At 34.2% G+C, this 13,852-nt stretch overlaps 1 protein-coding gene across 2 annotated transcripts; it reads right to left on the reverse strand.

Moving 5' to 3' along the window:
- Positions 1-1,785: 1,785 nt before the first annotated feature.
- Positions 1,786-10,557, reverse strand: LOC126688628 (PH, RCC1 and FYVE domains-containing protein 1-like). 2 transcript variants are annotated; one of them, XM_050383390.1, is made up of 9 exons: positions 10,090-10,557; positions 8,435-8,521; positions 7,593-7,682; positions 7,386-7,472; positions 7,187-7,291; positions 4,494-6,566; positions 4,209-4,355; positions 2,765-3,183; positions 1,786-2,311 (listed from the first exon to the last, which is right to left on the reverse strand). In XM_050383390.1, exons 1-9 carry the CDS (start codon positions 10,135-10,137, stop codon positions 2,020-2,022), a joined length of 3,348 nt encoding a protein of 1,115 aa, XP_050239347.1. In that variant the 5' UTR covers positions 10,138-10,557; the 3' UTR covers positions 1,786-2,019. The 2 variants fall into 2 exon arrangements, with proteins under 2 accessions (XP_050239347.1, XP_050239346.1); XM_050383389.1 differs by having other exon boundaries at positions 7,593-7,694.
- Positions 10,558-13,852: the final 3,295 nt, after the last annotated feature.

Genomic DNA, 13,852 nt, shown 5'->3' on the forward strand with positions numbered 1-13,852 from the left:
GTTTACAGATATGGTAATTTATTTTAACGTTCAAAAAAAAAAAAAAAACCAAACAAACTGAAGGTGCCATGTATAGTAACAGGGATAGTATGGTGATCAAACTCTCTGATAATTCACAACACCTCAAGAGCTTCAATATATTATTCAGTGACAACAAGAAGTCTTGGTGCTAAGTTATGATTTTTATCATAACATTAATATTGGCTTATTCCATGACAAACGTGTTGTAATTGTATAAATTTGTTTCCTTTTATTTTTGTGGGATTTTATTGTATTAGGTTTGGTATTAAGTTGGTGAAGACTCAAGTTTAATTGAAAATCAAGTGGATTTTGTGAGAGGCTAACCCGCGAAGTAGCCACGTGAGAAGCACATGATTGGAAGCTGAAGAGTCGTCAGGCTGTTAGTTTCGCGAGTGTCTCACGGGTAAGGCCTTTTTGCGAGGTAGTTGTGAAATATTTTGTTTGGAGGATTTTTAAATGTGACTTTCTTACCCTTCACCCATACTATATATACTCTCATTCAAACTTAATTGAAGATCAAGTGGATTTCGTGAGAAGTTAACCCGTGAAGTAGCCACTTGAGAAGAACATGATTGGAAGCTGAAGAGTCGTGCCAAACTATTAGTTTTGCGAGTGTCTCACGGGTAAGGCCTTTTGCGAGGTAGTCGCGAAATATTTTGCTAGGAGGATTTTTAAATGTGACTTTCTTACCCTTCACCCATACTATATATACTCTCATTATCCACAAAAGTAAAGGAGACTACTCATAGAAAAAAAACCCTAAATAAGTTTTCTACAACACACACACCTGTTTTTTAGAAAGAGAGCTACTCATCCTTAGTGAAAAATCATTCTAACCTCTTCTCCTTCCTTCTCCCATTAACATACTTTGAGAGGAGATTTGTACCCAAACACAACACACACATTTTTAGAGAGTAGAGAGTGTTTTGGAGCTAGGAAACATTGGAGATTAGCCAAAAAAAGCCGGTAAGGCTTGGCGGATGCAATTGGGCGTATTGTGGGATCCAGAGAGCTAGAGAAAATAAGGTTTGGCAAAGTCAGTTGGTAATAGGAGCTTGAAGGGATCAAGTACATTGGGTAGACTAGGCTTGGAGGGTTTTTTGTTATTCGTGTACTCCAACTTTATTTTTTAGTGGATTGATTTATTACTTGGAGGGCGGCAAAGAGGTTTTTCACCATGATTTTCGGTTTCCTCTTTCATAACACATCGTGGTGTTATCTTGTGCTTGCATCTCTTTTCCCTTACTCTTGTGCTTTACTTTTATTTTTTGTTTTTCATGTTTATGTACTAGAGTAGTTATCGGTTTATTGCGCATCATTTACTCTTATTCCGCACTTAGATAAGTTAAAGTAAAATCAATCTAGTCGTAACTTTTAATTTGGGGGTTTAAACAAGCTCTTGTGTTTTCACACAAATTTGAGCTTTCACTTGGAGATCCTGAAAGGCCACATCAAATGTGAAAGATACTTGCATTGACCCCACAATATGACATATAGGACCTGCAACATTTTTGGCAAAGAGAAACAGCCTGATTTATTAAAAGATCACTTTCCAACATCAAAGGGGATTTCTGACCCAAAGATGTACACGTACACGTACACATATACAGTGCTGTGCAGGTGATAGAACATCACAAACAGGCTTTAACAACGGCATTGTAAAAACCTAGGAAATTCACCTACTGTACAACGACAATGGTAATCACCAAGTGCCAAAAATAGCGCAGCAGACAAAAGATTAGAAAAATAAAATGAATGAAAGAATAACAGGTAAGCTTTTAATCTAAATTGCATGATCGATCTTCATGGTCCTGTTTTCTCCACTTTGAATGAGGAGTTTGTTCTTTTGTACCAATTTCAGAAATGAAGTCCTCCCTAATTTTTTCTGAACAAGCATACGTTTAAACCTAATGGATAGTCAATGCCACTATTCTAAAGCAGGTCGCAACATACATAAACTTTCTACACGGCATTGGCAGGAGAGACTAAGCTATGAAATTAAGTTTGGGAAGATGCCAATGCCTCATTATTTTCCTCTATAGGTGCTGGAGTTTCATCGGCAGGTGCTGAAGTGCTAGATGATCCTTCATCAGCAGGGACAGAAGTGCTAAATGATCCTTCATCAGCAGGATGTGCATAAGTGCTAGGTGATCCCTCATCAACAGGCACTGAAGTGCTAGATGATCCTATTGAAGCAGGGCTTGCTGTTGGTGGACTGTATCTCTTAAGCACTCTATCTTTGTTTTTACTCCACCAATCTTCTGCCTGATGCTCATCAAACTTTCGTTTACTGGAGAAATTGAGGATGCAGATGTAGTGAAGTGACATAAACAAGAAATGTTGCATGAAAGATTATTGAGCTAATTGAGTTGCATTGAATTATCAACAATAATTTACTAATTAGAAATGGTGGAAACACACGGGAACAGACAAATACAAGCAATACCAACTGAATGGAGCTATGCCTGCATTAGACCCATATCAAATGCAAACAGTTTTATGCTTAATCGAGAGCCTCATACATGCCAACCATATCCGCATGACAGAAAAACATGTTGAATATAATTTTTACTTTTGGATGGTTAGCTTACATGCAGTGGACAGTACACATACACTCACATGCTGAAAAAAAAATTGAGAACCGTACATACATACACATGTGCACATGCATGCACGTGCGCGCACACATTCTATGTAAAAGTGAATTTTCTACTTTAATTTAGATAAATATTTACTCAAGTACCTGAATCTCACTCGCTTGAATATTTTTGTACCGTTTTGAAGTAGAATGACAGTAACATAAACACCAGGCTCAAATTGTTCAATAACCTCTTTCTTTCCATTCCTCATTGTAGAAGATTCATCTGATATTGAGCCATGTTCTGCGCTATGATGAGATACAGCACCTCTTGTATTAGAACCAGATGATCTATTACTCTCCTGAAGAGAATTTCTCCCATTCTGAGACAAGTCCGTAACCCTTGCAACATCTACATGACCGTGCGCCCTTTTGTCTTTCACTTTAAGAGACTCAAGGACTGTGAGAGAAGAACGATGAGATGTTGCAGTTGTGTGTAGAAAAGCTTCAACTTGAGAATGCATGGTGTTAAAAGTTCCACTGTCTGAAACCTCTGGAGGCAGCTTCTCTGTTACTTCCTTTAGCTGGTCAAGAATTGCAGCATGAACACAGTCTAATTAGCATGATTCACTAATAACTAAATCATTATCATAAATTTCCTGTCATAAGAGGGGATTCATGCCACTTTGATTTTGCAATATGAAAGAGCTGACCGGATCTAAACAGATTACTACCAAAGAAAATCAAGTAAATAATAATTTAGCCTAAACTAGGAGTTCAATCGTTTCAAAATAATTTGGCCCAGGAAAAAAATAAAAACTTTATCAAATAATCCTTGATGTGGTCCATACGATAATCAAATGAGCTAGGAGGTTCCACATCATTCGTTGATCATTCTGTTTCTTATAATTTCTTGATGTCAGATAGAGTTTGAAAAAAATAACTTCAAAAAAAAAAAAAAATCAATGATTAACATTTTTCAAATGATGAGGTATGTTTAATGAAAAACTGAACTTGTAGTCAACCCCTACCCCCCAAAAAAAGAACAAATGCACCTTTTAATTAATTATTTTTTTGCTTTTGAAGCATTCTTTACATTTTTTTAATCAGCAATTTGTATAGTGTTGGTTTAATTACATGATTACTTGTTAGCACTAATAGGTACACATTTGGTGCATTTGAAATTAATCTGACATCCCAAATTGATTAAAAAATTCCGAGTAAAGAAAAGGTTGTAATATACACTGGTGTCAGAGCACATTGAACCTATTTGATGATTGTTCTAATATTTTCTGTGGGAACATCAGATCATATTTGTTGCATGCTGAGATTATTTAGTTTACAGTTGAGAATTACAGCAGCCACTGTGGGCTGCCTCAATCAGCTCTTAACTATGAAATGGGAAAAGGATTTCTTGGATGAATCCGAAATTCATGATTATAATGTTTCACAAAAATTTACAGTAATTTTCAATTCCCAATCCTATAGGAAATCATTTTCCTTATTATTTTTGTTAATGTAGCAATTGTGCTACCACTGGGGACATTCTTTATATATGAAAGACCCCTCAATATCATTTACAAAGTTGGATATTTAGTAATTAAAATACCTGTTCTGCAACAGACTTGATGAGTTCTCTAGCTACTCTAATTTTGGAAGATTCCTCCTCAGCAATTGAAGCAGCTCGTTTAGCATTTTGATTTAAATTCTTAAGCTCCAAGTCTTGAGCTTCACACTTCTGCTTCAAACTTTTCACCTGAAGTGAAGGAGAGAAGAAAAACAATGAATTAGTTATTTCTGAGCAACAGCTTCACGTTTTTCAATTACAAGACAAAAAATTAATAGAAAGATGCATCAAAGAACATAATGTTTACAGAAGGCGCATGATTAGTACTTGGTTCTGCAACTTTGATAATTCTTGATTCAGGAGGTCATTTGTCTTCCTGAGACTATCAATAAGACTCCTAGAAAATGCAGGAGTGGTTGAGGGTGGAGGGCTTGGTCTCCTAGAGTACGGTGAAGCAGGTCTTGAGTTTAGAGAAGAACGAGGTGATGATGGCAGAACAGGCCTGAAAGCATTTTGAAGAGCACTTAATGAACTTGGAAATGCAATATCTTTCAGTGGTAAAAGTGATGGAACTTGAGAAGTCCGGACTATAGAAGGAGATAAAGATCTGGAACCATGCTTTCCTGAATTGATCTCAAGGTATTTGATTGGTTCTGAAGTGGGAGACAGCAAAATTCTTGAAGACCTTACTTCTCTACCATCAAATCTTTCCCTGCTGCTATCTATTGAATGACGAGGGGCTGTAATTTTTCTACTTACATTAGAAGCGTTACCAGCCTCAGCTGCTTTAAGTTTTACAAAGCAAGCATCACATACACGATGGGGTTTGCCAGGAGTTGGAGCCAATGCTGCTTTCAATGCTTTTCTGGAACTACAAGCATGGCAATGCACCAGTCCACAATTATAACAGTTGTGTCTCTTTCTAGTAAAACCAAATGCTTGCCTACAGCCAGAGCAAACTGATTGGTCTGCTCCAGAGACCCATTTATGGATGCATATACTTGAAGTAAAATTTGAGCCACAGTAGATATTTTTTACATGTCTATCTTTTAAAGCTTCAACTAGTGTTGGAGATTTCCGATCTTCCATGTCTCCATGTCCCAATCTTCCATTGGCGCCTCTCCCCCAAGTGTAAACTTCACTTCTAGATGTCAGGACAGCAACATGATAGGCCCCACAAGATATTTCTTCAACAAATTCACCTACTAGTTTATCTTGTACCAAGCAAGGTACCTTTCCATCAGATAATGGATTGCCTAGCTGACCATATGCAGTGCCACCCATGGTAAAAACATGACCTGATGTTGTAAGGGCAATAGTTAGTGTGTGTCCACAAGCCAGCTGGTGGAAGTTATAGTCAATAAGTGAAGAGACACAGGTGGGAAGAAGATAAGCATCCTTGTTTCCATGGCCCAAACGATGTTTGTCACCATCACCCCAGGTGAATAACTTTCTAGATGAAACATTTGCACCAGATTGACTCATGACCTCTACAATGGCTGCAGTATGCCATACTCCACATGCAACCTTAATAGTCTTCAGTCCACTCAGTGATTGTACCTCCTTGGGATATGGAACACTCTCGCGATCTCCATGTCCCAAAACACCATATGTTCCATCACCAAAAGTGAACATTTTTCCATTGGAAGTTGCCAATGCTGAATGCCAAGTGCCACATGCAACAGATAAAACCTGAAGTCCTTCTAAAGGACCAGCAATCCTTTTAGGTATCCAATGACTAACATCTGTGCCATGACCAAGAAGTCCAGAATTATGGGTACCATCACCCCAAGTAAATAAATCACCTGATGTAGATACAGCACATGTATGGAACTCTCCACAGGCAACAAAATCTATATTAGTAACTGCTAGGAACTCAACAAGACGAGGGTGGCTAAAGTCTTTATCAATCCCATGACCAAGTCTTCCCCCAGATTCCTCCCCCCAGGTAAAAACCTCACCTTGCCTTGTTACAAGAGCAACATGCCGCACACCACAAGAAATCTGATGAACATCGAGAACAACATTTGTCTCCAAGGGCCTAGGAATCAGCACATCAGTTTTAATAGGATTTGGGCTCACAGAGCCATCAGGAAAAATCCCATCACTCCAAACCTCTCCCCACACATAAACATCACCCAACGATTCTATGTCATCTGGTCCAGATCCTCCACTAGAACAGCTAGGAGTGCTTGAAACACTAATACGGACACCATCTCCAGTACTTGTTCTTAGTTGCATATTTGCACGTTTTGACCCCACATCTGAGCTTTTTGAACTAAATGTAGATTCACAAGAATTCGAATCAAGAGACGCCCTGCTTCGGGAAATACTTGAAGTGAATTCTAGAGTTGCACCAAAAGGACGACCATTCTGAGTAAAGCAACCACCTTCATGTGTCTTAAACAGAAAGAAGTGGCTAGGTTAGATGCTCTAAGAATATATCGCCACAAAAAAAAAAAAAAGTTCAAAATAGCTGAGCCAACAATGTGTTTCTGAAATTGCTTTAAAATGCAAGTTTATGTGAAAGAAATCATCAAACTAAATTTAATGTCCCCAGCCAATATCTAATATAACTTGTATAACCCTGTATTTTATACCTAGTTAAATTGACATGGAATACCAAATAGAGTCAATTTCAAGCTAATTTTCACTTTTTTAATTAGAAAAAAAAAAAAAAATTACATTTAACCTCTCTCAAGGTTTTGTGCAATTGCTACAACTCCCCTTTGATTCAACTCAGACATTAACATCCCTTTAAAAAAAGATTTTTCACCAATAAATTTTGAAGGCACTGTTCACTAGTCATTCTCAAGGCAAGATGCTGGGGTCAATTCTTCTATTGTTTGGCCGACTAGTTACAAGATCAACATTAATATTAAGTGCAAGGCCTGCATATCTCCCTAGTATATTAGACTTCGAAAGAAAGATAAAAAGAAAGAAAGAAAGAACCTACAAAGCATTCAAATTGAAGAAAAACAAATTAATATCATAAATAGATGTGTTGAATGAGAACTCACATCAGAAATATCACTTCTAGTACGTCTAATATTCTGTTTTCCAGAAGAAATTAATGCCTTAAGTCCTGCAAACCATACCTCTGCCTCAGCTTTGTCCTTGCAGATCTATAAATTGAAAAGTCAAGTGCAGGCACTGGATTCAAACTTCTCATCAAGCTGAAATAAAATAAATTAGGAAGAATAATTGATCTTTACTAACCAAATCAAGTGATCGTTCACCGTTGTTATATAGAAGTGAAAATGATAAGTAATCCTTTTCAGGACGCAAATATCGTCTAAAAACAGCCTGTAAAAGAATTGCAAATACAAGTTATTTCCTGCCAACTTTAGGAAACGAAATCTTTCACCTATTAGTAAAAAAGTGATGGTTCCATCAATCGTGGACTTATATTGAATCTTAACTCACAGTTCTCTGTCCAGGGACAATCCGTGAGATGGAAGATAATTTCAGATTTCTTTCTCCTCCACGTGAGAACCAGATCAGTGTCGTTTCATCCTGTTTATACAGCTAAATTTGAAATCATTCATACGCTTGAGATATCATAACTATCCAAAGTGGAGAAGATAAATCTGATGCATATAGAACATAATAGATGAGCAAGTTTGGAATTCAAATTCGCTTGCATCACAAATGCATGTGTATGTGTTTAACCCCACCAAAGATATACATAAATACATGTTTCACTATAACTTAAATCATTCAAATTCAGTTCATTAGTAAATTATGGATAGTTCACATATGCTGCCTGATTTTAAAGTTGAGTATATGAAACCAACAACAAATAAAAGGAGAACCCTCAACATGGGTGAAATTATAGTCCAAATCTATAAATTAATAGGAACTTCTAAGGAAACAGTTACTGGATAAGACTACATGAAAATAGACCCTGAGAGCATTATAAAGCAAGCAACGATTTTTTGGCATCAAATCTGTATGGCATCCAAATTGAGAAATCCTACTTTTTTTCTGCATACATATAGTATCCAACAAACATGACACATTACTAAGAATTACAGCAAGCACAAATTCTAACTGCTTCATCATTAAGCAAATATCACTTGCTTGCTGATGCATGAAATATTTTCTAGCCTTCATTAAAAGGGTCATCTCTCTAAAAAAATCAAATCTGGATCATTTTTTTTTCTTCTTGTCATCTGATAATGGTCTATCCATGGATGTCACATCATGTCTAGATTGAAGAATTTTTAAAGATGAAATAATATCCATACTTATAGAGAATAACTCACCGCAGAAATTCTGAATGGGCAAAACTTAGGCTTCCCTTGTCGGCTATACTTGATTAACTGTGTACCTTTTTTCAAAGCAATGATTGCCTTCAAAACAGGTGAAAACGAAAATCAAAAGATTAAAAATAAGATAAGGACGCAAATATCCCAATCCCAAGGTTTGTAAAAGATGTAACAAGAAATAACTAGTGAAACAGCAGGCTCGTATAATACTGAAGCATCAGATTCGCTCAGAGTTAGAGTTCCTGAATGGATACTTTCAGTGAACCTTTTTGTTTTTTTGGGCTTTAATACTTCAGTGAATATAACTATGTATCATTTTATCAAGAATTTTGTCAATTAGTTAATACTATCTGTTTTGTTCACCTTTGCTAATCCAACACAGAAGTAATAGATGCTGTTCATTTCTGTATGGTAGTTCTTCCATTTCAATTTGTCCTTCTAATTATATGTGCTAGTTGTTAACTTTTTTGTTTGACTAAAAGTTAAGGAATTTTTTTCTTTTCTTTTGGGTGTGTTTTTCATCTCTGGTTCCATAGTCAGAGTTATAATTACTTTATCCCCTATTACACAACATGTGATTCTGAGATTTCTCATGATCAGTGTTATATTACTATTAGGAAAGTATAGTTTCATTATACATATCTTTCCTACATATGCAACACTTACATCTAGAATTCTATGCTTTCGACTACAACAATTCACTTCACATAATAATAACTTGACAAAATTGCTATACACAATAACGAATTTTACAAAAAGCCAATAGAAAATTTTTAAGGTTTTTTTTTTTTTTTGGGTAACGATTTATTTGGAAGAAAAGCCTTTTGCATAACTTTATCCTTCCCTGTTGACTTTACTTCAACGCCAAGATTTCTTTAACAAACATTGCTTCGATTGCCAAATTAAATATTGATAAATTACTAATTTTCTCAAAAGCTCAAATTGTGAAGAAATAAAGAATTTAATTATTTAATCATTATTCTAACACTCTTCCTTTGTGTGTGGGTCTCAAGGCCACTAGCTACCAATTCTCTCAAAAATTTAAATTGTTATAAGGTAATGAAATTAAATATTTAACAATTATTCTAACTATGTCTATTAATACTTTCATAAAGTCGTTACCATAGTAATATCACCATGTAACAATTCAATTTTCCAGAATTGGTTTTTTGCAATTTGTTTTTAGGGTAAAACTTAGATACAATATCTTTAAGTATAATGCATTAGATTTCTCAATTAAATTCAAATTCAATATCAATAGTATTTGGAAATGATAACATTTTTTTAATATTTTATTGGTAAATATGACCAGATATATATATTTTTTTTAATTGGGGAATCTAATATACCATACCTAAAATATTTACCTAAGTTTTACCCTTTTTTTTATGGAGTGTGTGCATATTGAGCAGGTTTAATTACATCTAAAGATTTGAACCTAGATATGTCTTGAGATTCATTTAAAACCTCTTTGAGCACATACTTCTTCCCCATTCTACAAGATTTGTAAATTGTTCCAAAAAAAAACTCTTTGGACTATCGTTTCACAAAACCCATGTTACATGAAACATTAGATTGGAGAAAATCACAAATCCTGCAGTTTTGTGGGGAAACAAAGAGAGAATTAATAAAGGGAAAAAGAGAGAACTGACTTGCTCAACGTCACGCTCATGATTTGCAGAACTAACAGGATCTGCCATTCCATCTGTAAAGAAAGCGGAGAAGAAGACGAAGCTCAACCGAAAACTGCATCAGGCGGTAATGCGGTGGAGGAGACTTCCCTGCCTCTGTCTTCATAGATGCATATGCTGCTTTCTACTTCTTTTACTTTCGCTACTTTTTCTACTTTGGCCTCTCATCAAAATTCAATTCCCCACTGCCCAGAAGACTTATATACAGATAAACATATATGTTTTGCAATCTAAAAAAATCACAAACAGCTTCAAAATGGGTGTCTTTTTGATCTATGAAAAATGGATTAGACAGATTTCATTGAACGTGAAACATGGTGCATGCATGCATGATTTGATTTTCTGAGGAGTGTTTGAGCGACCTGGGTTGGTTTGGGTGGGTCAAAGAGAACATGAACACAATGCAGAGAGAGAGAGAGAGAGAGAGAAGGCGAAATGAGAGGGAAGTAAGCGGTCACATTGATTAGAGAGGGAGGTTTTGCAGCAGAATAAAGAAAACTAGGGTGAGATATTGGCGCTTTTCTTTACCTGCCTTCCACGTTGACCAACGCACCAACTATTACTGTTACATTTCTTTCTTAATATATATATATATATATATATATATATATATGTTTTTATTAGACAGAATTAACGAAAACAAACACTCACTACTGCACATATATTTTCATTTGGACAAAATTTAGTTATAAAATTGGTTGTAATCTTATTATATATTTTGAAAATTTAATCGTTGAACTGTATATTTTTTATTATCTTAATATATATGTCAAAGTTTGTGTTAAACAAATATTATTTGCTATATGATTTATAAGCTTATATTTTATGTATAATTTTAAATTACAAAAACTTTTAATTTTAACAATTTAATAATAACATAACTATGGATATTTAATTTTCTAGAAATTTTGCAATATGGAAGATATAAGAAGAATATATAATTCAATAATGGATTTGTTAAAATTCATTCCAATAAAAAAATATTGAGTGTACTCTAAGACTATATACAATCAATTTTATAACTAAATTTTGTCATTTTTATTTTACAATAAATACTTCAATTAGATCAGTAAAGTGAATTTGATATTATTAGAAACAGACCCCCCCCAAAAAAAAAAATTGCTTATATTTTTAGTGGTCAATTGGCTTTGTAGACCCATCATTATGTAGACGTGGGTCCTTTAAAGAAAAAAGATAAAATTTAGGTATAGTATATCAGGTGTTGTTCTTTAAGTTTACTTCTTAAGATTCAGTCATGTGACTACTTAATTAAAAAATACACTTCCTTTCCATGAGAAAAAATCCATATTGCAAAATCTTAAAAGGAAAACCTAAAGAACAGTACTTAAGTATTGTACCTAAGTCTTGCTCAAAAGACAAATCACAATTCAACCTCATTAAAGTGTAAAATTGTCATTTGAATTGTTCAAAGAACATGCAATTAATTCCAATATACACAAGACTTTACAATGATCAAAGTGACAAATTGGATGCAACGATTGGACTATCTGATGTAAAGATTAAACCACATGAATATTTAACGGTTGATATAGATTCTTGTAATTTAAAGCTTAAACTAAGTGATTATGATCAGTTAATTTTGATTGGACCCTAATAAGATTTATTTTTTATTCTTTAAATTAATTAGATGTCAAAATTTCATTGGTTTAAATTTTAGGACAAGAATGTAATTAAAAGTGTTAGATAATCCTAAGAGATAATTATGATTTTTGAAATTTTAATAATTTATCTAGTAACATATGATAAATTTGAATTACCATATGAAAAGATTCCAATGAGAAAGATATACCAACTAAAGCAGGACCCATTCAAATAAATAAATAATTGATGATCTATTGCAGGAAAGAAATCCAAGAATTGTTAGAAAAAGCTATAAATAGAAAAGGCAAATTCTCTAGGAGCTATTCTGCCTTTTCTTTACCAAAAAAAAAAAAAAAAAAAAAATCTGAATTACAAATGGGGACTCTTAGACTAGTAATCAATTACAACCATTAACCAAGCACTCAGGTGGATAAGATACTCTTTTTTTTTTTTCTTTCTTCTTTTTTTTTTTTTTTTGTTGTTTTTTTTTTTTTAATTTAGAAAAAGGCGGTAACTTTTATTAAGATAAAGCAGACAAGTTGGCTAAGATTACAACATTAAGCCATGGAGGAACATACTCTATTCACACCATTAAATCTCTAACATGTCTAGTAAAGTAATGAGTAACAAAATTACCTAATCTCTTAGCATGGGAAAAACTAATATCAAAAAAGGTTTCTGAGAGTGTAGGAGGCAAAATTTTAAGCCAATTATAAAATGCCACGTCAAAATTTAATGGCAAATTCTGAATTAATGTCATTAAATTAATTAAATCAAATGATGACATGTGTCATCCAAATTGGTATCACATTGGCATATCAAAATTTGCCATGTGTCATTTGGCCCACAAGATAAAGATAAATTTCCTATTCAAAATTTATAGGTAATTATCTTTATGAAAATAAATAAATAAATAAAATAAAGATAAATTTTCTATTCAAAATTGGTAGATAATTATCTTTATTAAATAAATTAAATAGAGATAATTCTTTATCTTTGTAGATTATTATCTTTATAAAAATATGATCTTTATCAAAGATAAATAGAGATAATTATCTCTAAGAAGAATTTGGACCAATCAAAAGTCTGCTACATACTTTCAAGTATATCAATTCATAGTGGAGCTTATCCTCTAAAATCACTATAAATAGAGGACATCCCCTCTCATTTTCAACATGAAGTTTTCAAGACGTCAAAGCTCTGGAGAAATTCTGTCTCAAGAACACACGAAGAACATTCAAATAAGTTCTTTGAAGTTCTATTGGAATTAAGCTGAAAAAGCCTCCATAAACTTCAACAAACCTCAAATCCTTGAAGCTCAACGGATCAAGCCTCTAAAGCCCCAAAGAACTTCAACCTAAAAGCCTTCATATTCAAAGACTTGAAGAACAATAAATCTCTAATAAGCTTGAAGCTAGAGATTTGTTGTGGAGACCGTTCAATCCATCTTTCAACTAAAGTCAAGAAGATTCCTTGTTCGAGTCAAGTTCAATGAAAATAGAATCAGAGGGTATTCTTTTGTAAAAGAATTGAAATAGAGATTGTACTCATTATACATCAATACAAATTTATATTTGCAAACCATATTTCTTTTCAATTGTTTGATTTTCTACAATTGGAAAAATTTGTGTTTACAATTTTTTGGCATGCCCGGTGGGACCATCTCTACCTCTCATCTCTTCTTCATCAAATTGTCACATCTTTTGAAGCCCTATGGCTTCAAAGAAGACTCAAATCAACAACCCTCTTTTTGGAACAAGTGAAGTCGATCCTACAATAGATTCAAACTCTTCATCAAGTTCTGACGCTTCCTATGCTGGACCTATGACAAGGAGAAGAACAAAAGCTCTTGCAAAGGTCTATGCTCAAACAACATCCATTCCCCAGCCCTCACTTGTTCTCAACACTTCTAAAGTTCAGAAGTCGTGAACAACTTCATCTATGCAGGGGGCAAGCAAAGACGTAGCTGATCTTGTCAAAGAAATGATATCTCAGCCAGCTTTGTCTCAAACTTCGGAATCAATCCAAGAAGTTCCAATAGCTGAATAAGAAAAAAAATTGATGGCTTTGAATTCTCTTTTTCAGACGATATTCCTACTTCCAAGCTTAGGGATTCTCCTTG

Source organism: Quercus robur, chromosome 6 (genome assembly GCF_932294415.1).
Source record: "Quercus robur chromosome 6, dhQueRobu3.1, whole genome shotgun sequence".
Classification (NCBI taxonomy): Eukaryota; Viridiplantae; Streptophyta; class Magnoliopsida; order Fagales; family Fagaceae; genus Quercus; species Quercus robur.